Source organism: Heloderma suspectum, chromosome 7 (genome assembly GCF_057233095.1).
Source record: "Heloderma suspectum isolate Gila_16-S chromosome 7, 16-S_ref, whole genome shotgun sequence".
NCBI lineage: Eukaryota > Metazoa > Chordata > Lepidosauria > Squamata > Helodermatidae > Heloderma > Heloderma suspectum.
The window spans coordinates 72,153,775-72,178,716 of NC_139464.1; the positions used below are offsets into that span (position 1 = coordinate 72,153,775).

General features: G+C 41.5%; 2 protein-coding genes and 2 long non-coding RNA genes across 8 annotated transcripts in view; 2 read left to right on the forward strand and 2 right to left on the reverse strand.

Moving 5' to 3' along the window:
* Positions 1-1,097, forward strand: part of PPM1H (protein phosphatase, Mg2+/Mn2+ dependent 1H) — a 118,230-nt gene extending 117,133 nt beyond the window's left edge. For 2 of the 3 annotated variants that reach the window (XR_014784412.1, XR_014784413.1), the window contains one exon: positions 105-1,097. The gene's annotated coding sequence lies outside the window, so the exon portion shown is untranslated. The remainder of the gene's footprint in view (positions 1-104) is intronic. The other variant, XM_084810613.1, reaches the window with a different exon arrangement.
* On the reverse strand, positions 1-15,014 carry LOC146339950 (uncharacterized). The gene is made up of 3 exons (XR_014784416.1): positions 14,767-15,014; positions 4,293-4,414; positions 1-1,353 (listed from the first exon to the last, which is right to left on the reverse strand). It is a non-coding gene; the product is annotated as an uncharacterized LOC146339950 (long non-coding RNA).
* Positions 14,753-24,942, forward strand: part of LOC146339951 (uncharacterized) — a 17,470-nt gene continuing 7,280 nt past the window's right edge. Inside the window, exon 1 of the long non-coding RNA XR_014784414.1 lies at positions 14,753-16,261. This is a non-coding gene — a long non-coding RNA (uncharacterized LOC146339951). The remainder of the gene's footprint in view (positions 16,262-24,942) is intronic.
* Positions 21,016-24,942, reverse strand: part of MON2 (MON2 regulator of endosome-to-Golgi trafficking) — a 99,329-nt gene continuing 95,402 nt past the window's right edge. For 2 of the 3 annotated variants that reach the window (XM_084810604.1, XM_084810603.1), the window contains one exon: positions 21,020-23,000. In XM_084810604.1, the coding sequence (XP_084666730.1) occupies positions 22,837-23,000 (164 nt within the window). In that variant the 3' untranslated portion in view covers positions 21,020-22,836. Of the gene's footprint in view, positions 23,001-24,942 lie in introns of all 3 variants that reach the window. The other variant, XR_014784411.1, reaches the window with a different exon arrangement.

Consider the following 24,942-nt stretch of genomic DNA (forward strand, 5'->3'; position numbering starts at 1 on the left):
GTATGGGAGATACACTTTATTAGATCACCTGGCTTATATATGATTTTTTAAAATTCTGGAACAAGGTCCTGATAATCATTCATCTTCTTCTATTTTAATTTTAGGCAAAGATATATGGAAAATGCCCCCTTACAGTTAGATTTGACAACTGTGGCCCAAAATTTGCTTTGTCAAGTTCATCAGTAGTATTTGAATGATATTTGCAACTTCTTCCTGAACATAACTATCAATTATATCATTTTTCTATCAAATACTCCAAGAGCTCCCTTTCAGTACTCACATTATGCTCATGAGATGAGATGCATCTTAATTAAAATTTAAAACCAGCAAGCCAAGACACTTAGAACAAGTGGTCTTAGCCAATAAGAAATATCTAAATGGTCCTGTTACAACAAGTCTTGTCAAAATGTTGTTGGAACACTGATACATGATACCTTTACATGATACCTTGATGTAAAATACTCTTTGTAGGTCTCTTCTTTGAGCTTTAATACTTGTCTTCGATGATGATACACTACATCCCTACCAAATCCATCTTGGTTCTCTTTCCATATGCACTCTTGTAGTTTGCATCTTCTGTTGTGAGCTATTAAAATTGAACTGTCTTCAATTTGCATTCCTGTTGTACGAAGATGATGTGGTGGATATGATGTAGACAGTGGCCAAATACCTCTTCAATCATTCTGCCAAATTCTACCTACATTATACTTGAAGGAGGCTTTTCCCTGTCTACCTCCACTTTATTTTGATGTTCCATTGTATTTCACTTTAATTCAGCAGCTGCCATTTTCTTCATTCCTTTGTTGGCACAGTGACTGTATTTAAGGAATGTATTATTTTCTAGGCTCAGCATTCCATGCAATGAAGAGAGTCTGTTGGATAAAAATGGTTTAGATCAATGTACTTAAGCGTTGTGACTGTGAAATGTCAAACTTTTTGTAACCTGAGAACAAAAATGTTTAGTAAAGAAATATATTTTATGTGTTTTGAAACTTTTCAGTGCAATGTAATAAAGAAGGAAGCTGGAAAAATGTATGCACAACTAAGTTTTAAAATGAAATTGTAAAAAATAAACATAAAAATGTATTTTGGCTCTTTATTTTGGGTGGCATTGCTGTGAGTTTCTTAGGGCTGATAGCTGATTAGTAAAAGCACTGAAATCTTCCAGTGACAGTATGAAACACAGTCTAGAACTCTCCAGCCTGAGCTTTCTTCTGAGCTGTTTGCAACCAAAGTATCGTTCCATAGGTACTGTGCCCTCTGTTTAAATTTCCAATTTTGTCAGGTCCCGTTGTAGTCAGGTTCCATTGTAGTCAGGTTCACATCCAAACACTCAGTAATCAGTTCTGCTTACTGAAGGAACACAGTGGGAATAAGCAGAGAAAAAAAATGATTTAGGTAAATTTTGAAAACAGCCCCAGTTCTAAGGTCTGATTTACCCAACTGTGAATTCCTGAGCAAGTCCCTGATTGCCTTTATTAAATTTATGTGTAGTTTAGGTCTAAAGAGTAGAGTAGTACTTGTAGAGTTCTATGGAAGCTCATAGTGATTTGTTTTCTGAATGAGAAGCTACTGTGAACAGTTTCTCTATGTGCACAAAACTTACTATAACCCATTATTTTAAAATAGTTTGTACTCTGTTACTGTCAACCGGATGGTGTGATAATGTAACTAGCATTTTATTGTAATTGCTTTGCAGTAACTCTGAAGAAGCTAGAAAATAGATGTTTGCTTGAGAATAAGGCTTAGTGAAAGCTGTAACATATATTCCTGAAGTTTGTCTGGTGAGCCAAATTTGATACAGCACAGCTACTAATTCTAAGCATATTAAAAAGAACACAGAATAGGGAGGGCTTTAAAGGCTTTCTATTTTTCAAATAATAGAAAGCCTAATAAAAACTGTTTAGAGGCATCAAATAATTTCAAGATACTTAAAATACTAGTTTTGTATAATGCTGAGACAAGATGATGTGGGAATATTTTACAGTATGCAAAAATGCAAGTTAGGCCATCTGTGGATGGCAGGGTGTATTGGCTCCATGTCCAGAACTTGAAGCTGATGAGGAAGGGGTGGCTGAGGGACAAATGGAGTGGGGTTGGGAGGGAAAGGAATAGGGTGGTCTACCTTATCTCCTGTCTTGCTGCTCAGCCAATGACATTAGATTGTAGATTCCTGCCCTTGACAACATTGTTCATCTAGTTTCCCCTGTGCAGGCGCTTTTCATTAAGAACAGGAGTAGCTCAGTGTTCCAGCCTTTAGGGACTTCCTGCTGAGTAGGAAGAAGGGAGCCAAAATAAGCCTATCCCCTTCATTTGCAGCCATGCTTGTTTGTCAGCTTGCAGTCCCCTCAGTGCAAGGAGTGAATGCATCCTGCTGTCCGCCTACAGAGATTTGAATCATAGCTCGCTTCCAGGGGCAAGTGTTTCTCTTAGTATTTAAAAGATTGTTAAATAAAACAAAACAAAAACTAAGTAGTGAATTGAGACTCTAAATCATTGGTCAACAACTAATTTAAAGAGGAGCCACATTTTGAACTCTGCAAAGGCTAATGGGCCAGCAACTTGAGAGTCTGATTAAAAGCTCTGTTATCTAAGGCGCTTGGTGCTCATTGACTTCATTATACTTGGGGATTTTTTTTTAGCCAACCCAGCAAGCATTTGTCATTCCTAAGTCTTAATGGGAATGTTCTGAACTGGGACACAATTCAGTTCTGAATTTAAAGTTCTGAATTGGGACACAATCTGCCATCGATATCGAATTGCCTTGTAGGCTGTATTAGTTCATTCTTAAAGCAATTCTTTGAGCCAGACAATCATAGCTTTTTAAATTAAGTTAAATAAACTCATTCTCTAAAAGGAGTCCTGTCTCCTATGAAGGTATCTATTACATGTGAGGAATAAATATTGCTTCTTGTGTTGACAATAGCACATGCTAGCTTTAAGATAAGTCGACAGATGTTTCAAAATAAATACTACTGCTCCTTTCCTTGGAAGTTCATTCCTCATAAATCAGGCGGTAAGAAATCTCAGCCAGAGGGCTGAATTCAATTTCAGAGAAGTTCTCAAGGGCCACATTCCAGTGGAGGGCAGGACCACAAGCAAAAGGGGCCGGGCCAAAATACCAGCATATTGTAGCGTAAAGGTCTTACTGCCAGTAACTAACCCTTAGAGGCATTTCAACCTTTTAGAATGGGGGAAAAACGGGTGGAGAGAAACCAAATGATTAGTGGTTGGGGGAAAGGTCTCAGGAGGATGATCTCTGGAGAATCCTGGAGGGCTGGATCTGTCCCCTGCACCTGACATTTCCCACCCTTGTCATATGGCACACTTCATATCTGAAACACAACTATTTGGGCTTTTTCAGGTGACAATGTCTATGCTGATACAATAATAATATGCTCTGAATATGTTTACTAGAGACCTGAGGTACCACACTGTTTTGATTGGAGAAACATCACTGTAAGGTGATGTATCCACATCCTCCATTTGCATGATCAAAATTATTGGACCATGCTCTGGAAAACAACTGAAAACCAAAATCCCTTTATTGTGCAACATACCTAGGAACATGTTGGGATCCACACTTACCAAAATAGGAGCTTCCATTGTTGTTTTTCTCTGCCCACTTATAGATCAAGGCTGGGACACCTCTGGCCCTCCAGATATTGTTGGACTTCAGCTTTTCTTGTCCCTGACCATTGGCTATGCTGGCTGGGGCTCATGAGAGTTGGAGCCCAACTGTAGGGTTACATGCTCCCCAGTGCTGAGTTAGGTAAACAATCCATTATGGATTCCATCACCTGTGTTGTCCCACCCTTGCAGGTGATAGCCAATGATGTGAGGTGAAGGCAGGACAACAAATGGCAGGATGCCATTTCATCTCATGTTGTGTTTACCTGGGTGTTATGAGGACGAGAGGGAAACATGCTCACCAGCTCTAATAACATCTTGTTAAAGCCTAACCTGACTGTTGTTTTGGAGGTTTTCTGAGATGTGAGTGTATATGTTTCATTGTGTGAGATCAGGTGGCGGTGTTGCACCAGTAAAGAAAGAGCCACCACCTTCCTTTGTTAAAAGGATGTTATTGTTTTGCATATTCTATGAGTTTGCTAGAAGGTAGTAGTATATAGAAACTTTTAAAGGATGTTCCTTGTTTAATTCTTGTTGTTACATAGTGTGTGAAACCTCTTTCTATAAGATAGGCAATAATTTTAAAGTGAGTTAAAATGGGGCACGAGAGGCACCCCTACTTCAAACTAAAATAATTTCTAATAGTAATGAAAGGTAATTACACATTAACAAAGCAATAACTTGTTTCCAAATTGGTGGCACACAGTTGATTTTCTTTGGAGAGCTCAGTTTCCAAGGCCTCCCTTATCCCTTTGTCTCTCTATCTTGTTCAATAATCATTCTTCTTCATGCAGATGTAGATGGAAAGGAGAGAACAGTGAAAGGTTAAAATGGAAGCAGGCTATCTTTCATCGACATGGTAATTTTGCTGCTTGGCTTGGCGCCAAATGCTCGCCGCAACCACTAGCTGCCATTCCAACATGAGTGAAAGGATCTTTAATAAGAGTGTAAATAAAAGCCAGGCTGAGAAATGAGTTTTCCATCCCAGCAATCACTGGCCTAACCTCTGCTGTAAATAGTCTTTCAGAGCAGCACAGATGGAATACCTGCACCTGGGGATCAAGGCAATCTCTGAGCAGTGCAATTTAAGCAGCTGGGTACAATTGAAACATGAATTAGTTGGGATAGGCTGAAGAATTCCATTTTATATATGTATATTATGTAGAAACAAATAGTTCATTCTAAATTTTCCCATCACAATGGTGGTGCCTTTTTTTTTTTTTTAACACCATGCCTTTTATGGAAGGGCCAGTTCACAGGAGCTCTTGAATTCATTAAGCCATGAGAATTTCCCATAAGATGGTGTAACAATAGATACTTAATTCATTATCATTCATTTAACAGCTTGAAGGTGATTTATCTGACCACAGCAGACGTAGCAAAGACACCACAAGAATGATAGGTCACTCTAGGTTTTATGTGTCTCTGAGTGGCTTTATTGATTCTGAACTAAAGGTCTGTCTTACTGAGAGTCAGATGTACTTGGTAACTAAACCATTTTAAAATACTTTAAAAAGCCCTTTAAAGGCCACTGGCATTAACAATTTATTGTATTTGCCAAGTGTTCCTCTGCAGTAGACTTACAAATGGTTTTTTTTGTTCTTTGTATCAATTCTTTAAAAGCAAAATTATGTGCTATTAAAAGCCCCATAGTAGTTAAAATGGATGAGTTAAAAGAGACCATCTTTGTACAAGAATCTAAACTGTAATAACTATATTACTAAAGCTGTAACAGAAATTGAGGTGGGGGGTGGGATGACAAAACATCAAGTTGTGCAATCTGGTACCTGGGCCAATAGGAGGAAATATGTTGAGCGATATTAATAGTGCTGAATATAAGACTGTGTATGCATGCTATGTATTGATAGTAAAGGTGACTATATGGACTAGCACGACGGGCATAGTCATGTTTAAGGCCCTACATCAGTTTAAACACACCATGCACTGCCTAATGAAAGCATTACATGTAAAATATATTTGTTATTTAGAAATATAGTATTCTCATCAACAAGCTGATACCAGAAGGTATTTTTTTTTGTATGATCATGTTCTGTTTCTGAATCCTGTAACCTGGTTTCTAGAACAGAGTTCAAAAAATGGTTGCTTTTTATTTCAGTGTTATGCACATGCAAAAAACCTAAAAGGTTATGGCTATTTATTTATTTATTTAATTTATTTATTACATTTATTAATCGCCCATCTGACTGGTCACCCAGCCACTCTGGGCGATGTACAACCCACCATGGGATAGAGGATATGGCTATCCTCTCCATATACCGATTTAGAACAAAGAAGTGCTCATTGCTCCCTCCTGTCCCACAGCTTATAAATGGAATGAGAAGGGGTGCCAGGATTGAGTCTCTCCCATGCATAATACTCACGCAAGCACACAGGAAGAATGAGTGCAGGTTTTGCGTAATGGCTATGTGAAATCTGGGTGACTATTCCAGCAGATGCCATTTTGTATGTTTTGTAGTTTTGACAAGGTTCAAGTCATGGAATTACCCTCATAACACCCCATTCTCTGAGATAGGGCTATGGTCCCTAAAATAGTCCCTGCAGTTAGAATTGTAATCCAGAGGCATTGTAGTTTGGTGTTAACTTGGATGAAGATGTATTCTGCTGAAGGCAGGAAATGATTGCATCAATCTCCCTTAGAAGAAGAATTTGAAGGAGAAGATGTATATCTATTGAAACAATCCAGCTCTAGGCATGGGCGACTAGGTGCACATAATGATTGGTGGCACCAAATGATGATAAGAATCCTCCTGCACATCGAAAAGTGCATCCAGTTAAATAGGGCCTAGGTGAACCTGGCAATGTATATCTGGACCGACATCAGCAACTCATACAAAAGGTTTCCATAAATGAATGTTTCTTCTGGGAAGACAGTAAGTAGGTGCACATTATCAAAGTACAAATGGGGGTGGGGGGAGATGGAGCCAGCAAAGCTAATTTATTGATCTTTGGTGCACAGCAAACTAAAAAAGGTTTTCAAATATATCAGAATTATCCAGGTAACGTTAAAACCCACATCAAAACAGTTAATAATAATCACCTTTACAGTCTTAATAGCTGTCTGTACACTGGAAAGTAATGTATCATTTATCCCTATTAACGTTCTATATCTGACTAATGACCGTCTGTGAATTGACCATATAAATTATGGGTGTCTGCCTAAACTACATTTAAAAGAAATCACATTTAAAGGAAATGGGGATTCCTGGTTGAAACAGATGTATAAGATCTTGGAAAAATGTGGGTTGCCTTGAAGTAGTATTACTAAGCCAAAATGGCTAAAATTCAAGGTAATCATGAAGATCAGTTTGTTGGATACTGGATGGTGTGCAGCTTGGTATGTAAAATCTTTTTTTTCTTTATGGATCAATCATATGCTGATTACCTTACTACAGGGGTGGGCAACTTGTGGCCCTCCAGATGTTTTGGCCTACAACTATGCCCTAGCCAACATAGCCAATGGCGTGGGATGATGGGAGTTGCAGGTCAAAACTTCTGGAGAGACACAGATTGACTACCCTTGCCTCGCTACCTTTCAAATTCGAAATCTTACCATTTACAGTGGTATTTGTGTCGCATAGTAACATTCCAGTGGGTTGGAAGTGGACAACCTTGCTGATTATATAAGAGACAGTCAAGCACTTATACAAAGTCTTGAGAGAGCAACTCTTTAGTGTGTTTGACCAAAATGGCTGGTCAGCAGTTTAAGCTCTTCTTTTTGCTGAATAACACTGATGCAATGACCATCATGGCTTAATTAACCCCCGGGGGCTGCCATGTTGTACCAGGCACCTGTGCATGCCTGGCTTGCCATGTTCGGTGAACCCAGGTAGAAAGGTTTGTTTGGGGTTCATACAACCCTCACGTAACTAATGGCTTGTTTTAAGGTTATTGGACGGTTGTCCAACCCTCAAGCAACCCCTGCTACCTGGGTTGCCATGACACAAGCCACGGCAATGGCACCAGGAGCAACATGGCAGCCCCCGTGGGGAAATTACCCCACGGCGGGCTGGCATGATATGCACACAGGCCCAGTAACTTAGGTATCTACTTTATGAGGTAATGATTTACCTTTGTTAATTAAGCAAAATGTCATTCAAATGTTATTGCAGCAGGATCTCCTGTACCTTAAGGGCCTTTTTAGCTGTAGCAGCCCAGTCGTGTCCTCCCCACAGCGCCTCACCTGCCACCTACATTGTGGTCTTTTTGGTGCCAGGTGAAGGCCTTCTTATTCCCCCAGGAATTTCAGCCCTTCATTTTTTGTTGTTTTTCAGAATCTTTGCACACTGCTGATGGTTTTTACTTTGGCTTTCTACTGTGGTTTTAAACTTTTAAAAGTTTTATCGTGCTTTCTTATGATTTTAATTTCTGTGAACTGCCCAGAGAATTCTAGCTATTGGGAAGTACAGACATGTAATAAGTAGACATTTATTTAACTGCTATGGCATGGTTCTAGGGTATGTCATTGTAGAAGGAAAGTAGTTCTGGCGATCTAACATTCTGGAGAACATCTAGTCAAATTAAGCCACCTCTTTGCTTGTACACTGGCCATAAAATGCCAGTCCAGTTGGGTTTTGTATAGTCTCTTGAGGATGCTAAAGACTTGTCCTTGTAAAATCTCCTGCTGAAGAGTTTAACTGCTTTGGGGCAACAACCAAGTATGTCTTCCTACTGCTGAAGGGCATGAGAGCACAAGGGTGATGTTAAGAGTGCTTCAGGTCTGCCTTAAGTTTAAATGAAATATGAGTCTTGACATATATAGGTTCCAAACCTATACCTTGAATTATAGCTAGAAGGCTATAATAAACCAGTTCTGATCCTAAACCAGTGGTATACTATGCTGCTGGTAGCCTGCTCCTATCAGTAGGTGAACCACCATGTTCTGCATTGGCTGAAGGTTCTAAGGCAGTCATAAGGTTATGTAGTCCTGAATAATGGTTGCAGAATCTACATCTGAGAATATTGGAGAATTCAGTCTTATGATTGACTGCATACCTTACCTAAATAAAAAATAAAATTTTACAAAGATTCTTAAACATTGTAGGTTGGATCCAGATTTAGATGCATGCAAGTTGGCTGGCAGAAGTAGACTTCCATCCTCTCCCAATGGCAGCCTCTCCAGCCTCTTGAAAATGCCACACAGAGGGTTGGCAGACCCTACTGAATTGGGTAAGCTGTGGTGCAGTAGGAGACAGAGATCCCTGAAAACTGAGCAGAGGCATCTTGCATTGAAAATCCAACATCTTTAGGTAAACCTTATGAACTGCATGGGTACTATGTAGCCAAGCCTTGAGTTTTTGAAAGATGTTCTTCAAATTGCATATGCTTATTTACAAATCGTACATACCTATACTTACATATGTGGAAATGTTCTGTGCCAGCACTTCATATTTTTAGTGGATGCTGCTCAGGTATGGTTTATTTATGTGATGCAGAAACAATTCATAGACATGTTATGGAATTGGTCAGACTCTTCAAACATCTGCACATGGCTACCATGAACTAGGGCTGCAGAGGTAACAACCCTACATTTTAAAAAAGCACTCTTAACTAACCACAGGTTCTTTTGTTACCCCAAAGCAGGGATGCACAGACTTCAGGCTTGTGGGATTTTTAAACTAGAACCTGAAGTCCCACCAACTTGGTGCAAAACATACACTTACAATTAAAGAATGCTGAGCCCAGGAATTTGTTTTGAGTACCAGAACTGAATGGAGCTCACAGTCCTTCCACACACAAAATCCATTCCTGGTTATCCCAAATTTTCATTTCAGCAGTTAAGGTGCGCCAGGGAGGGTGGGGAAGAGTCATTTTCGTGCTATTGTTAAACATTTGGGAGTCAGAAATCCTTGCAATATATCGCAAATCACCCAGAGATCTTCCAGTAGATCCAGGTTGACTTTCTGCCCTGGCCAATATTCTTAACTCTAGTGACGAAATGCCAGTAGTCAAAATGGCCTTAAGATTCTACAACTCCAACCTTAAATCAATAAAGTTCCATAAATTATCCTACATCCATACACAACCAATATGTATTAGTATCTTCTGGGGGATCTTCTTCTAGTGTCCCCAGCTCCTAAGGGGTGAGTGATGATCAGGCCAAAGAGCCTTTTCCGTGCTGGTACCCTATTGTTTATGGCACTTCCACCGTAGATGTATTTGTCTCTCAGGAATCAATCTAAGACAGGGATGGGCAACTTGTAGATATTGCTAGACTGCAACTTCCATCATCCCTAGTCAGCACAGCCAACACTGAAGTATAATGGGAGTTGAAGTCCAACATCTGAAGGGCCACAAGTTGCCCACTCTGGGGTCTGAGACTACCCTGCTCTCCTAGTGTGTGGAGGGGTAGGTTTCCTTCATTTTCTGTGCCATGTGTTAGTTTAATCTTTGTATTATTGCAGTTCTACTGTTTTGTTGTAAACCCCCTTCAGAACAAGTTGTGGGAAGGTAAAGTATAAATAGTCAAATAAAATAATCCCATCCCATCCCATTTTCTAGCTCCACTAGCAGTATTGAAGCAGCAACAACCTAAAGGAAACATTCCCTAAGTGCTTCATTTAACTCCCTTTCAATTGTGCTATATCTTTCTAAGTGCAGGATATATGTTCAATATTGGGGGGGGGGTATTCAAAACTATAACTATCCCCTCCACCACTTGCTGAACCAGGATAATCTGAGGAATGTATGATGCAGCATTTCTGAATGTTTGGTTTCATAGTGAATTCTACACTAGACGGCAGGCAGGTTATAAATGTACTGAAAAATGGGACTAGAACCAAAGTATCCTCTTTCAAGTGCATTCAGAACTGGCATCTCCTGCTCCACCCATATTTCATAAAATGAAATAGGTTACTATGAGCATTTGGGATACAGTAGGGAAAACTTAAAAGTTTACCAACATTTTAATAAAGTTGACTTCATCTACATTTAATGACCACTTACTTTTCCTCTATCCTAGACAAAAGCCTTATTCTCTTACCCCTTCCCAATTCCCACAATGCATTTATCAAATACTCTAAGAAAACTGAAGACATATTAATGCAATGAATACGGACTTGGATCCAAAGGTTCCTTCCAGTAGCAGAAAGCATCTTTTGTTCAAGGAAGGTCTGTTTCCAACTTAATGAAAGAGTGTTGAGAAAAGTGACCCCAAACCCAGTGTTCTTTCATGTGCACAAGTTCTTTCCCCAAGGTCTTTTTATAGCTCAGTAGTTTATATGCTACAGCTGTATCTTCCTTATTCACCCTGTTTCTCGTAGTGATACATGGTGCACTGCATGGAATTTTCTGTTAGCTTGTGCAGGTGTTCACGAACAGCACTAACACATTTTCTCCTTCTGCTCAGTTCTTTGGATTCAAGTCATAATATCTGCTTAAATAGGTCAATTTAATACTGAATTCAGTACCAGGCATAATACATTATCTACAGATACCAATCAAGTAGATCAAATGTATTGAACCATATACCTAAATGTATCTCTTTTATTGTTGAAAAAGTTATAGCCAAAATATGGGATGAGATTCCGGCAGAATTCTTTGACACCTTTTAGGAAAAACTTCCTTTCCATTAATGAATTTGAAATTCAGTCTTCCATTTCCACACAGTTATCCAGTATATAACCTATACCATATCTTCAACCTTTTAAAGGGTAATGTTAGCTGCAGATTTGCAAAGATTAAATTTTAAGTGTGTGCTCTCCTTATAAGTGACCAAATGCAAGTATTGGGCGGTATCTTATAGGAAGGGTTGGAATAATGGGCACTAGTCTGAAAAAGGAAAAGCAAGTGATGACTTGGCAAAATAGCCAAGACAGTGCTGGAAAAGACATCCACTTAAGAACATAAAGCACTTAATAACTTCAAGCAATCACTTATTGCTTTGTGTAATGCAGGAACAACTCGATATTCTTCTGGGCCCGGCAAGTAGCAAGGGGAAGGTTACACTGTGTGCCTGTCTTACCTACACATGTATGTACACATGCATACGTGCACGCGTACACACACTAGTTCCCTTCAAGGTCTAGTTTACATTTTGCTTTTCCAGACAATTTTGCCCCAAGAATGTTTTTTGAATTGCAACACTAGCATAAAGCTTGCTGAACAGCTTCAAGTATATTCCTGAATGTGGCTACCTTCAGTTGAGATGAACTGAAAGCACTGCTAGTAAAGTATAAACTTTATAAAAATTGTCTCTCAGTTGTTGTAAGTCAGCCTTACTGGTGCCTTCCAGATGTTTTGGACTTCCAATTCCCATCAACCCCAGCTAGCATGGCCAATAGGAATGCAAAGAGTCGTAGTCCAAAACATCTGGAGGGCACCAAGCTGGGAAAAGCTGCTGTAAACCCACAATAAAGATACAAATCAGATAAGATTTATTAAAAGTTTCATCTTCTTGAAACTTTATATAACTGTTTTGCTATTTTTAAAGAAGAAAAGATATTGAAGATGCCACAACCCACTATTGCTCTGGCTTCTTCTCAGTTTAATTTTATTTAAACAGACCATTCTACAATGTATAGCTTAGAGACACTGGAGCTCAAAATCAAAGTGTTTATAACAGATGCCTCTTATAATTAATGACCACTTCTACTTTTCTATGGTTTAGCCACACAAAATAAAAAATAACTATTTCAACAGCTAACTAGAAAAAATACGCAAAGTAGTACTTTGAGCAGTATCCTCACTGAAGTATTGGATAATGAACCTTCACAAGTAAAGAAACCCTGACCTATTTATTGTCTTCCAATGAATAGCTTCATATGTTCATTTCAGGGCGGGCAAATGGTAGAGTTTAATAACCAAGAATTTCTGTAGTATTAATATGGTCTGATAGTTTTCGTTTTGGAATTTAAATAGTATTTTCTTGGATTCAGTAGCAGTATTAAAATTTAAATAAATTTTGTACATACACAATTTATTTAACTTATTACAGATCAACTTACAATCACAGGGCTGTAAAGCTTTGGGTTCCTAAAGCCCACAAACATATTTTCAAACCATTAAGAACCAAGATTTATATTTCACAAGATATTTTTATTATGTAACAAAATAATAGTTTTGTAACTGGCTATGTTTTAATCAATTTAGTCCAATTTTAATTTTTACTACTTTACCCTAAGCCTTTGGAATACAAAGGATTTCATTAAATATTAAGCTGCCTCTATGCTTAAAGATACATTAGCTGAAGTTACTTTGAAAAATAAAATAACCACTTAAATCCTGCTTTCTAATTTATAGCACCTCTTGTGAGGAAGACAGCTGGCATACAACATTATGCTTACAAAATTTAAGATATTGATAACGTTATCTTTTTTAGAATCCAAACCACTACTGTTCGTGACTTCCTTCCTCCTGAAGTATCAAAATACGCATTCTTTATATGCAGTAGAACAGCCTACAGAAACATAGGACACGCAGGGTCATTAACATTTATTAAAACCACTTTAATATCTTCAAATTTCCTTTATTAATGTGCCCGCCACAACCAGAATTCAAATAGTAATTACCACTCAAATATTTCTCAAAGTCACCAGCTAATTACCACAATCTGAATTCACTTCCATTGAGGTATACTCCATTAGTATCAAAATGTAACCAGGATTAGGCAAGTTCTCATCTAAAGATTAAAGAGATCTGTCCTATAAGTTCCGGTCAAGCATCTATTCAGCACATGCAAGATGTACAACAAATTCTGGCTTTCAACAAAAAATCAAGTGATGTCAACAGGCAGCAATATTCTTTAGTCAAACTAGTAATTTGAATAGAACAGCATTTGTCAGCATGTCACTAAGAAATATAACATGCCTAACCTACATAATATGTGCATTCCATGCATTTCAAAGTCAGTAGGAATAGACATTTGCTGAAAGGCAAAAACAATTATCCAGAAGATGCAAGACTAAGCCATTTGAAGTGTGGCTCCATAAATAAAGCTATTTACTGATGAGAGGCATTTCCAAAAAAAAAAAAAATTACATCTCCATAGCCAAGGCAAGCTCCGTTCTGTTGCTACCCCTTCAGAATGTAATCCCTGGGAAAACAAAGGGGATTCCCATTGTCATTGTCTTCGTCTGCAGCTGATCATCACCAGCACTAGCAAGGCAGTAGCTTGCGCAGTTATCTCCACAGCGGGCAATGTCACAACCCGACCAACAGCACAAACTACTACCTCAGCCAGGGCCATGGTGCACCCGACCCATCCTGAATAGGGAAGGAGAGGAGCGGGGGGAGGAGAGGGAAAAAAGGGAGAGAGCCAGGCATGCTGAACTCTCTATAAAATGAAGAGCCCAAAGACAGAGAGCGAGCCGTAGAAAAGTGTCTGGCTCCTTTGAAGATCCTCTTCTCTCCTTTATCTGCAGCAGACATCAGCCAGACTCCCTTCTTCGCCTGGCTGCGAAGAGCAGAGGAGGAAACCCCGCCCAGATCTCTTCCTTCCCTCTCTCTCTCTCTCCTCCATCTCCCCCACCCCCAGCTTTGCCCTTTCCCTTGCATGACCTGAAGCTGACGCGGAGAGTCTCGTTTATTAGGCACATTACAGGCCCCAGCTGGTACAGTCGCGGGGAGCCTTAATTGTCGGTCGGCGCGCAGCCCCGCGCGGACGCGAGGGAAGAACGCCGGGGGGTGGCGGCGGCGGTGAAGAGAGGAATAAAACTGAGGAGGAGGAAACCCGCGGCTCTCTCTCGCCCCTCCCGGCACTCGCCTTTGGCTAGGCTACCGCGCCAGGCTGGCTTCTTCTCTCGGGCACCGCCACGGCCCGCGGTCGCGGCGGGGGGAGAAACGGGAGACCGTCTCCCCCCCCCTCCCCTGAGGAAAGGAAAGGCGGTCGGGCATGTGAGGGCTGAGCAAGGAGCAGCCCAGCGAGGCTTCACGCCACACGCTCCGCCGCCGCGGACACACGGCGGCGCTTTCCTCCGCCGCCTTCCCCTTTCCGCACGCCCCGCCAGGCACACGGGCGGATGGCCGAAGACCGGAGGGACGGAAAGGAGGAAACGATCAGGGAACACGCCCCGCGGTTTTCGGCTCCTTCCTTTGAGGACGGCGGTTATTGCCGGCTCCTCCCCGCGCTTCCTTCCCTCCCCCTTCCTCCCCCCACCGTAGCGAAAGCGCCCTCAGTACCCGTGGCAGCGACACTGACGGCAGCGAAGCCGCGCTCCCGCCCTTTTCGGGGCTACGCCGGTTCGCGCTCTTTCCTCGCCCGCTCCAGAAGGCTGAGAAAACTCGCCCCTCTCCTCCTGCGCCCTCGCCCCCCGCGCGCCCGATCAGCCAAGCCATGGGGGGGCGGGGGGGGAGAGAGAGCTGACGCTTCATCCACATGACTAGACCTCGGTCACGCAGGCTGCCGGCGCCATCTTGAACAAGAAGAAAAGGGGCGGGGGAGGGCTGGGCGGCTACAGTCTCTCGCCTTTCCTTGCCCCCCCCCCCCCTCCCGAGCAACGGTAGGTCGAATCAGTCCCGCCGAGGAGGCAGAAATTCACCTTCGTTCATCGAGCCGGGCAACGGAATCCTTCTGCCCCTCGCGCTAGAAGAGTGAAAATCCGCGGGAAAATCTGAAGGGCGCGGGCGCCTAACGAGCGGCCTCGCGCTCTGACTGAGCGGTACTGGGAAATGTAGTCCAGGACAGGCTAGACCCAAACGGGTGGATTAAATACATTTTAGGTGAAGCGGGCGGACTAATTAAGTGTACGAAGCGAGGCGTTAGGCGCCCGTCATTTCTTGGCTTGCGAAGCAGCATAACGGACGAAGACGGAAAACACAATAGGTTGAAGGCTACGGCTGAGAACACCTGAGTAAGCCTCGGTGAAGACAAGGGGGACTTCTGAATAGCCCTACATAGGATGGTCTGGCCACTTGGGTGTCGCTAAAAAATGGGAAATGCATCGCCCGAAAAAGGACACAGATCTGTAAAAACTCTGCACCTGCTGATTTATATGTATAGATACAAATGTAGAAATAAAAATAGAAAAACAATGCCATCAGCGTACATGACACTTTACAAAGTACAAGAGGACCGATCCCTTCCCAGAGGAATTTACAGTCTTTAGAGCTTTTCTGCATGAAGCATTTATTGTGTGCTTTTGATTCCCTACTCACGTCTAGGCGTTCTTTAGATGAAGTGACCCTCCAATTACACTTCTGTTTTTAAAAATAATTTTCCTGGGTTTTTTAGAGTGGGGAAAATGGGGTATTATTTCCGAAAGTGAGAGAAAATACTGTTTCCTACTTGAGCAATTGCGATATTCTGCCATAGCATAGCGCCACCTGGAGGTTATCTAGCAGAAAAAGAAAAACTGTGTAGAGCTTCGACAAACCGAAAGGAGGTACCGTGATGGCCTCGTGTAGAAAAGCGCTAAAACTACACAGAGGAAGCTGCAAAGTGGAAGTAAGCAGGAATAAACAGGCAAAGAATATGAACCAGTTCAGTTGCATGGTCTTAGATCTGGTTATAGGCTTAGTTGCAGTAGACATGGGAACATTACACGTACTTGTCACATGACCAGGAAACCTGCATGGAATTATAATCAAAGGCTGCAATCCTGTTCTGCGCCCAGTGCTCATAAGCCTCCAAGCTCATGACTGGTGGTTTTATCAGAACTTTGTTTCATTTTAAAAGGTATTATTTTAACATGGTGTCTTTATTATTTTATCCTATCTGATTGTTCGCCGCTCTGGAATCTGTCTAGATGTGGAGTGGTATACAAATGTAAATAAAATTAATCCCGTGCAAAGTGGGAGGAGCAGCAGAGGCCTCCACTGCTTCTCCAGCTCTGCATTTTAGCTGGAGAGGCTTTTTCGCCCATATAGCTGGGGCACATTGGAGGGGGAGGGAAGGTGGCTGGAGAAGCCTGGGGATAGTTTGTATTGCCTCTCCAGGCCCCTCCCTACCTGCTGGAATGGCCCTCGCTTTGGTGACCTTGGAGAAGCAGTAGGTGCAGTTCTCTGCACCAGCTGCAAGAGGGAAGGGAGCGTGGATCCTGGCTCCAAGATTAGACGGCTGTCTAAGACCTCGAATCTGGGAATTCGAAATATCCTAAGGGCCCCTCAGATGCTGTCTAGGGGCCATAGGATTGGTCCTTAAGTTGGTTGAAAGACAGTGATTTTTCAAAAACCACTAAATGAACAGCAGGATCTCAACCCAGGGCTCTGTAGCCCAAGTCCATACAACACTGGCTGTGTAATTCATTATGTGCTGTGGGCCACTATGTTTAAAGACCTCCTGCAAGACAGTCTAGTCTTTAGCAGAAATGTCTTATAATTTCTGATCATATTTGGGAAACTGGGGATTGGATCTTGTTCATGTAGATGAACAATACTCTTTATAGCCCCCAGTTTTGGGCCTGTTAGGTGCCTCTTCAGGGTACCTCAACAGCTCTTTATACATTTTTATGGCTTGATTATTGATTAGATTCTCTGATTTGCAGCGAGGCCCATTTTGCCAAAAAGTCAGTGAATTGCCAGATTACTCTTCAACATAGATATAAAATACTCTTGATAATCAGGACTTTGAGAGGAATTTTTAAAAACGTTTTATGGTAAGGTATCTAAATTATATCACAGAGTATTTACTATGGGTTGGATTCAGGTTTGGGTGCATGCACTTGGGCTAGCGCCATCCCTCCTCCTCATGGCAGTCCCTCCTATCCCCTGAAAATGCTAGACATGGAACTATGGAATTCATTGCCAGAAAATGGTGGTGGCCACCAACTTGAATGGCTTTAAATGCGGATTAGGCCAATTCATGGAGGATGAGGCTATCAATGGCTAACAGTCATGATGGCTATTATTACTCCATTATCAGAGATATTATCTCAGTAATGATCACCTCCAATACAAGTGGGAGGTGTGGCAGTTCCACATATACAATATGTAAATAGTAAAGGTTTGTATATATGTATGGTGGCTGGTATGTATCTGGAATGAGTGACAGGTGAGTGTGAGGTGGGGTTTGGCAGAGTGTGGGCAAGAATGACAGTTTGGCAAGTAGAAGAAAGAGGGAGTGGCTGAGTGAGAATGGAATGCAGTGTGATTGGATGAGAGCTTGTGCATAAAAGGTGGAGTGATTGCTTCTGTGAGAGATAAATCTGGGAGTAAAATAGATTGGGAATAACTAGATAAATCGGGGATTAGATTGAGAGATAAGAGTGGGAACATCTAGTGAGATAGTCTGTGGGTTAGAGTGTGTGTGTCAGATAGTGTGAGAGGAGGTGTGAGGGCTCTTGAATATAGAACTAAAAGCAAGAGTTATACTGTGCAGTTTATAGTGCTGCCTCATTTTAATCATCATTCCTGATATCCTTTCATCCCAACCCATTTGCTATTTCCAATCCTTTTGTACCAAATAAACTTTTGTTGTTTTCAATTTTAAAAGACAGTTTCTTTTTTATTTTTACAGATTCATTGGAGGGAGGTAGTAAGTTTTGAATACTACTGCATTTTGGGGACAGCAGTCATTTAAAAATAAGGAACTCATTTTATGGTTGTCTGACTTTTAGCATGATCAAAGAACAGCTGCCAGTAATGATGCATGGACTAGAACAAACAGCTACTACATACATGCAACTCACAAGTGGGGAGGAATGGTACCGGGTGGCACCATTACCTCTTCTCTCTCATTCCCTCATAAAAATCTAGTGACACCAAAATCTGTATGTAAGAACTAGCGCTTGAGTTTGTTTTATTCCTCCTCCCTCCCAATCACTTTTTCTTATGTGTTGCATCTTTTAAATTCTCAGCATGAAGTTAGGGACTGGCCTATTACTAATTTTTGTAAATCACTCCAGCAGCCATTTTCAGCTGAAGGGGTGGGTGGGTATAAGTGTTATAAGAACTGTGCATCCTAGTTCAGGAACTATGTGATCTAAGTGTTCATTATTGCTCGTTGCTAGGGGTGCACGAAACCCACTTACCGTTCCGGTCCTGGCATCTGTGGGGGGGGAGGCGATCCGTCTCCCCTCCCCCCTGGATTCTTCCCAGGCGAGCTCCACTCTGCGAGTCTGCAGAGCTGCTGGCCGGGCCCGTCCGCAGCTGGACTTCTGTCCGCTGCTGGGCTGCAGCTGCAAATGGCATCCGGCGTAGGGGACACTATTTGCGTCCCTGCTCTTTTCGGTGATAGGCTACGTAAATATTTACGTAGCCTATCATGAAAGGAGTAGCGACGCAAATGGCATCCGCTACGCCATTTGCGTCCCTGCTCTTTGCCGTGATAGGCTACGTAAATATTTATGTCGCCCATCACTGAAAAGAGCAGGGAAGCAAATGGCGTCTGCTACACCGGACACCATTTGCGTTCGCAGTCCGGGGCAGTGGATGGATGGCAGCGGATGGACCCGGACCGGCCGGCAGTAGATAGGGTCCATCCAGGGAGGATTTGGGGGAGTGGCGGGAGGGGGAGTAGTCCATTCTGCCACAGACTCTGGGGGGCCAGATTCTTTAGAACAATTCAAAACAAGTCTTTAGAATCTGGCCTCATTGGAGTCTGCGGCAGATTTCACTGCCATCCCTACTCGTTGCTATCTCTTCCTTTGTACTCCACACACCCAGTTCTGTGCAGATGAGGAGGGAGATCCACTCCATGTCTAGCAGCTGTAACTGGGACATTTCCAGCTGCTCTTCTGTAAGGTTATCAACCTGCACAGGAACCCTGTTGGATTGACTGGTTGGTAACCCTATGCATGTGTATTTATCTTTACAAGATCTGCTCCATCCCTGGGGGAGTTCGTTAAAGATTATCAGTGTGCCATATGTGTTGTTTCTGTTTGATGGTACTTAGTGGACAGAGTTCCCTTTCCCACACCATATTGCAAACTAGCCTCAGTATGGGACTCCTGGGGTTCAGGGAGCTTGACACTAGCTGGTCTCCATTTTCTGCTCTTCCTGGCTGTTTGGTAGAAGCGGAATGGGTGTTGCTCCTAGGATGTATGAGACAGTCAGTTGCAGGAGGGAGGCCGAATGAGATGCTACCCAGCAGGGCAGGCCTATTAGGTGAACTGGCAGGGGTGGAGGCTTGTACCATGGGTTGCCAGGAGGCCGATTAGCTTCTGTGATGCCTGTGCTACTGAGATGCATGTTGAGGGGCTGTGGTATCATCGTGACCACACCTCCATACTGGCCAGTATGTGTTGGCTTCCACCATTTCTAGAAGCCTAGTGTCTGCCACATTAGTGGGTAGTGGCAGTGCTAAGGTCACTGGTGGTACAGATAGCATCTTTTTAATTTTTCTTTCTACTTTGTCTCTGTTTCCTGTCCTGAACATATACTGAATATGGTGGCTGTGCCGCCAGCATAGCAGTGGTGTACATCCAGCTCCACTGTAATTCTAGCATAGGAGTGCTTTGTTAAATGACCAAGAGAAGAAATCATGTGTAATAACTGATTTAAATCAGGTTTTCTAGTTATACCTCAGACAGCTTGAGCTATTGGGTGGTATAGAAATGTAATCAATAATAAAATATTTACCAAAAAAAGTGCGTATCTATTGGCTGACATATTTAAAGTCACTGATTTTCCACTAAATAATTTTTACTAAACTAGTAGGATGACTAAAAAAGAACCCCAAACCTTGCTCTTGGAGCCTTCTATAGTCAAGCATTTGCTTAGAAACAAAGGAGGTGGGGGTAATTGTGAAATTAATGGATTTGTCACTTGCTGTTACTCATTAAAAGACACTGATCAAAACAATTTACTTCGTATGGATTTACTTTAACTTCCAGAAGCAAGAGCAGGTAGGTATTGGGCAGATCATTTTTTTCTCCTCAAGATGGAAAGTAAATGTTAAGTTGTTTCATTGATAAATAGTCATGAATAATCATAATTTGAGAGCAAATTGTAGAGAATTAGCTTATTAAGTGATCTTGATAGAATACAAGATGGCATCTCCTGGAGGAAGGGAAGGCACTGGCTATCTCGCTGTCAAGCTTATATATAGTGCATGATCCATTGTGCTGTATGCATAAGGCTTGACCTCAAAAGCAATCGAAGGGCTGTAGATCAGTGGTAGAGCACATAGCTCACATGCAGAACATCCCCACTTCAATTCCTGGCTGGGCTAAGGAAGAATCCTTCCTGAAACCTTGGAGCAGTACTGCCAGTCAGTGTCAACAATACTGAGCTAGACAGACCAATGGTCTGACTCAGTATAAGGGAGATTCCTGTATATTTAAATAGCATTCTTGCAGATCTTTCCACGAAGCAACAGCATTTACCTCAGGGGCTCCAATCCTAAGCATACTTACATGGAAGTGCAAATGATAGTTAAAATTAGGTTGAATCATAAGTGCAGGCTTTAAATATCGTTGCTTGTACTAAATTCAGATCACTTTACTTAAAGTGTATTTTTTAAAAAGCTCAAAAAAGAACAATGTAAATAAAGTCATTGTAATAAAAATCTATTTTAATGGATTTATATCCATACATCCTTGCTTTTCATTTGTTGTCACAAAAGGTGCAGGTCTATAAAGCACAATAAACTGCCATAGTCATGGAGGCTTTTGAAAGAAGGAGAACAGAACACAGGGTTCTGCTACGCAAGAGTAGCTAATGAAGTATACAGTCTTTGTGACAGTATTTACTGTGGGCAGATGGCAAGACATGCCTGTAAAATGTGCCATCTGCATTGTAAGTTACTATTTTATTGAGGTCTTCTCTCACAACAGGGAATGGACAGAAGAAGAGATATGCATATGTCCAACATGTTGCAGTGTTAATCAAGATTAAAATATAAACATTAATTAATATATTCACTAAACTTTAAGTACAGCGACTAGGTGTAAGAATTTTTGCAACAATGAGGTCTTACTGTTGGGGTGGGAAATGTGTGGCTCTCCAGATGTTGTTGGACTGCAACTCCCATCAGCCTTTGCCAGCAAAGCCAGTGGTGAGGGATGGTGGGAGTTGCAAGCCTTGCAGATGTTGATGATGGACACACCATCCTAGCCTTATAAGAAATATTTATCCCATGGCACTACATAGTATAGGAAAGGGAAACAAACATTTGTACTTCATAACTGTTTACTGTATCTCTAAACTATCTTCAAAAATACAGTTCTTAGTTTGTATCACACACATATACTCAACAGTTATTCTTCAGGGTGAAAAGACATTACAAAACAAAGCATTTAAGATTATTGAAACAATGACCAAAAATACAAGTAAAATATTGCTGATATTCAAGATCTTGCTTTAGTCATAATTCAACAATGGTGACCAATGCCATTTGAGCCCTACCCCACCCCCAAATACATACACATTTCAAACAGAAGGCTAAAAAAAAAGGGGGAACTTAAAAAAGGGGGAGGGCTGACAATAAAACAATTATTTAGTGAAATGAGGTATGGTAGTGTTTGAGTGCTACAGAGCAATTTTCTGCCTATGCAGATCAATTTATTTCACCATGGCAGCTCACAGATTGTTTGCCACTATCTTTATTCATGTTTCCTGTTAGTAGAATTATTATTCATTGGCCACAGATAAGATACATTCAAATATGCCAAAAGAAAAAAGGAAACAAAAATCAACAGCATGATCAGATATGAATGAACACATCTGCCAACAAAGAAGGCAAATATTAAGTAAAAATGCAAGCATACAACTTAGTATTTATAATAAATACATTTTCAAGCGGTTAACATTATCAGTGTTTTAAAAGAATTTAAATAATAAATGCAAGGATTTTTTTTTACAGAACTGTATGATTTATTATACACAGAAGTACATTTTCCCTTTGTTTACAAAGGCTGGTTACAGATAATGTGGAATGTTACAGTACCATCTTGCATAAAATTTTAGTACAATTTTGTACTTGAAAAAAACGGTGCAAAACACCTGTCTAATAAATCCAAATTAATCGAGTATTTTTCTTAATTACATCATTAACACATACACAACAAGCTGTACATAAGCCCACTTTTCAATCACCACTTCAAGTTACTGTAGCAAGTACTGTACTTTAAAATGGATTCCACTCAAGTCAGTCAAAGGCTTGCACTGTTACTCACCCAGAAACATTTCAGATGCAAGCTTGGAGTGATATGAATCACAGAGTTCTGGTTAGTACAGTTTAAAGGCAGTCAACACTGCTTGCCAAGTACAAATCACATGAGATTTCCTCAGAGGTGTCTCACATCAGAATAAACATTCTTTTAATGGATGCCTTTTTCTTGAAAAGTAGAAAAAAAACCCAAACTAATTTGGTCAGGACTCTCCATTCTGTACCTTGGATGCTGGTGGGTGCATGAAGTCTTTAAAAGGAACTAAAGCCTCTTTGAGAGCAGAGCAGACTTCTGAAGATGAGCAGGTGATACATTCTACTAAGGTTGGGTACAATGCTATAACTTGTGCCCATGTGTTAGCATCAACTGTAACAAAAAGTAAAAGTTAAGTGAGTTTGTAGTGCTCCATTTTTTTAAAAAGCAGAAAAATATTTTTTTCTAACCAACCTCCCCTCCTCTCCTGCCACCCCCAAGAGAGATAAAGACATTATCTGTGATGACAAGGGCACTCATTGTCTATATTGTTGTAAGTTCAGAGGCTAGTCTGGATGTAATCTGAGAGTTCCCTCACAGCCTTGTGATTCTTGGTTGCAAGCAGGGCCATTGCTAGGCACTTAAAAGATCCTGGGTTCAGGCCTACAGGATGCAAATCTGCATAACATTTGCACGTGCTTTTTTTAATCTATATGTGCACATTTAGAAATATTAGGATTTATTTAAATTTCACAGAAGGATAAGATAGCCAATTAATTTTTCATCCAAATTCCCTCAAAATAAATTATTTCATTAATTTGTCTCAGATCATCAGAAATCAGTTGTTCATTTAAAATGAATTTGAAATGTTGTGAAAAAATGCAAAAAAGACAGTGTCCGGTAGAGGTTTTTTTTTCATGAGTCCTCCCACCCCCATGGCAACTTTTGCACCAAACAAGTTTCAAAAATTTGAGAAGAGAATCCAAAAGAAAGCCAAGGGCGAATGGGGGGGGGGGTCACCCCCAGTTCCCACCCAGATCCTGAACCAAAATTGAATAAATTCCCCTTCAACTAATTACCCCATTCCTCAATCATCATTACCTCCATAAATTAAATTCAAAATAAAATAAAGTGATGCACAATTCCATTGGGAGGATTTGACAGCCAGTGTGGTGTCGTGGTTAGAGAGTGTTGGACTGGGACTCAGGAGATCTGGGTTCTAGTCCCCATGCAGCCATGAAGCTCAATGGGTGAATTTTGGCCAGTCACTGACTGAGCCTAACCTACCTTGCAGGGTTGTTGTGAGGAAAAAAAGGAGAGAAGAAGGACCATGTAAGTCACCCTGGATTCCTTGGAGGAAAAAAGGGTTGGGATATAAATGTAATAATAAATTTTAAAAAATTATGGGTGGGTGGTGGGAGGAGTGAGGTAGAGGAAAGGTGGCAAGGAAGCAGATTACAATGGAAAGTAGAGGGGAAGACTGTAAGGAAGGAACAGGCAAGTCTGAGGGTGGGGATTAGAAGAAGAGAAGAATGGAGCTAGGATTGGGCAGCATGGAAGAGACAGAAGGAGCTGAGAAAGAGAAAGGGGCAGAGACAGAGGCAAGGAGGGTGTGGAAGGATGGCCCTCTCCCCTTTTCTATGTTCTGCAGTTTCTGGGGTCGTCTCTTCTCATGGTGGGGACTTGTGGCTTTTCTCCCCAATCGCCAACACACGGACAGAGAGAGAGGAAGACACAAGCAGAGCAGGCTAGGAAGCTCCACTCTCCCATGTGCCACAGGTTATAGCCCTCTTCTGTGTGACAATCTCCCCCCTCCCTCCACTCCAACTCTTCTCTTTCTCTCTCCCTCCTGAAGGAAAAGTACTCTCATCCCATGCAATTAAACTTAGAAGAAAAGTTTCCATTGGGACCAATGGAAGGACTTCTTTCTAAGCTTAATTGCCATGTCGGGGGGAGGGAGGGGGTTGCAGCGGGTGGGGAGGGTTGACCCCACACTTATCCTTGAAAATTGTCCCCTGCATGTCAATTAAGCTGAGGAAAAAACCTTCCATTGGCACCAATTGACACGGCTCTGAGGAATGGAACTGGGCTGCGTGGGCCCAGGCCCAGCAATGCCCTTGGTTGCAAGACTGGAGTTTGGTTAGGACAAGGTTGATGGAACTAGTAGGACTGCTGGAGATTATCTTGATGGTTCTGTCAGGGTGGCCAACTTCCCTGCTTTTGTTAAGGAGGAGATGTCTCTTAATTCATGGTTTCTCTGGAAGAAGGTCACTTGGGAATCAGGGCTTAGCTACCCCACCCTCCAGATGAGGTTGTCCAATCTGCTTGTGTAATG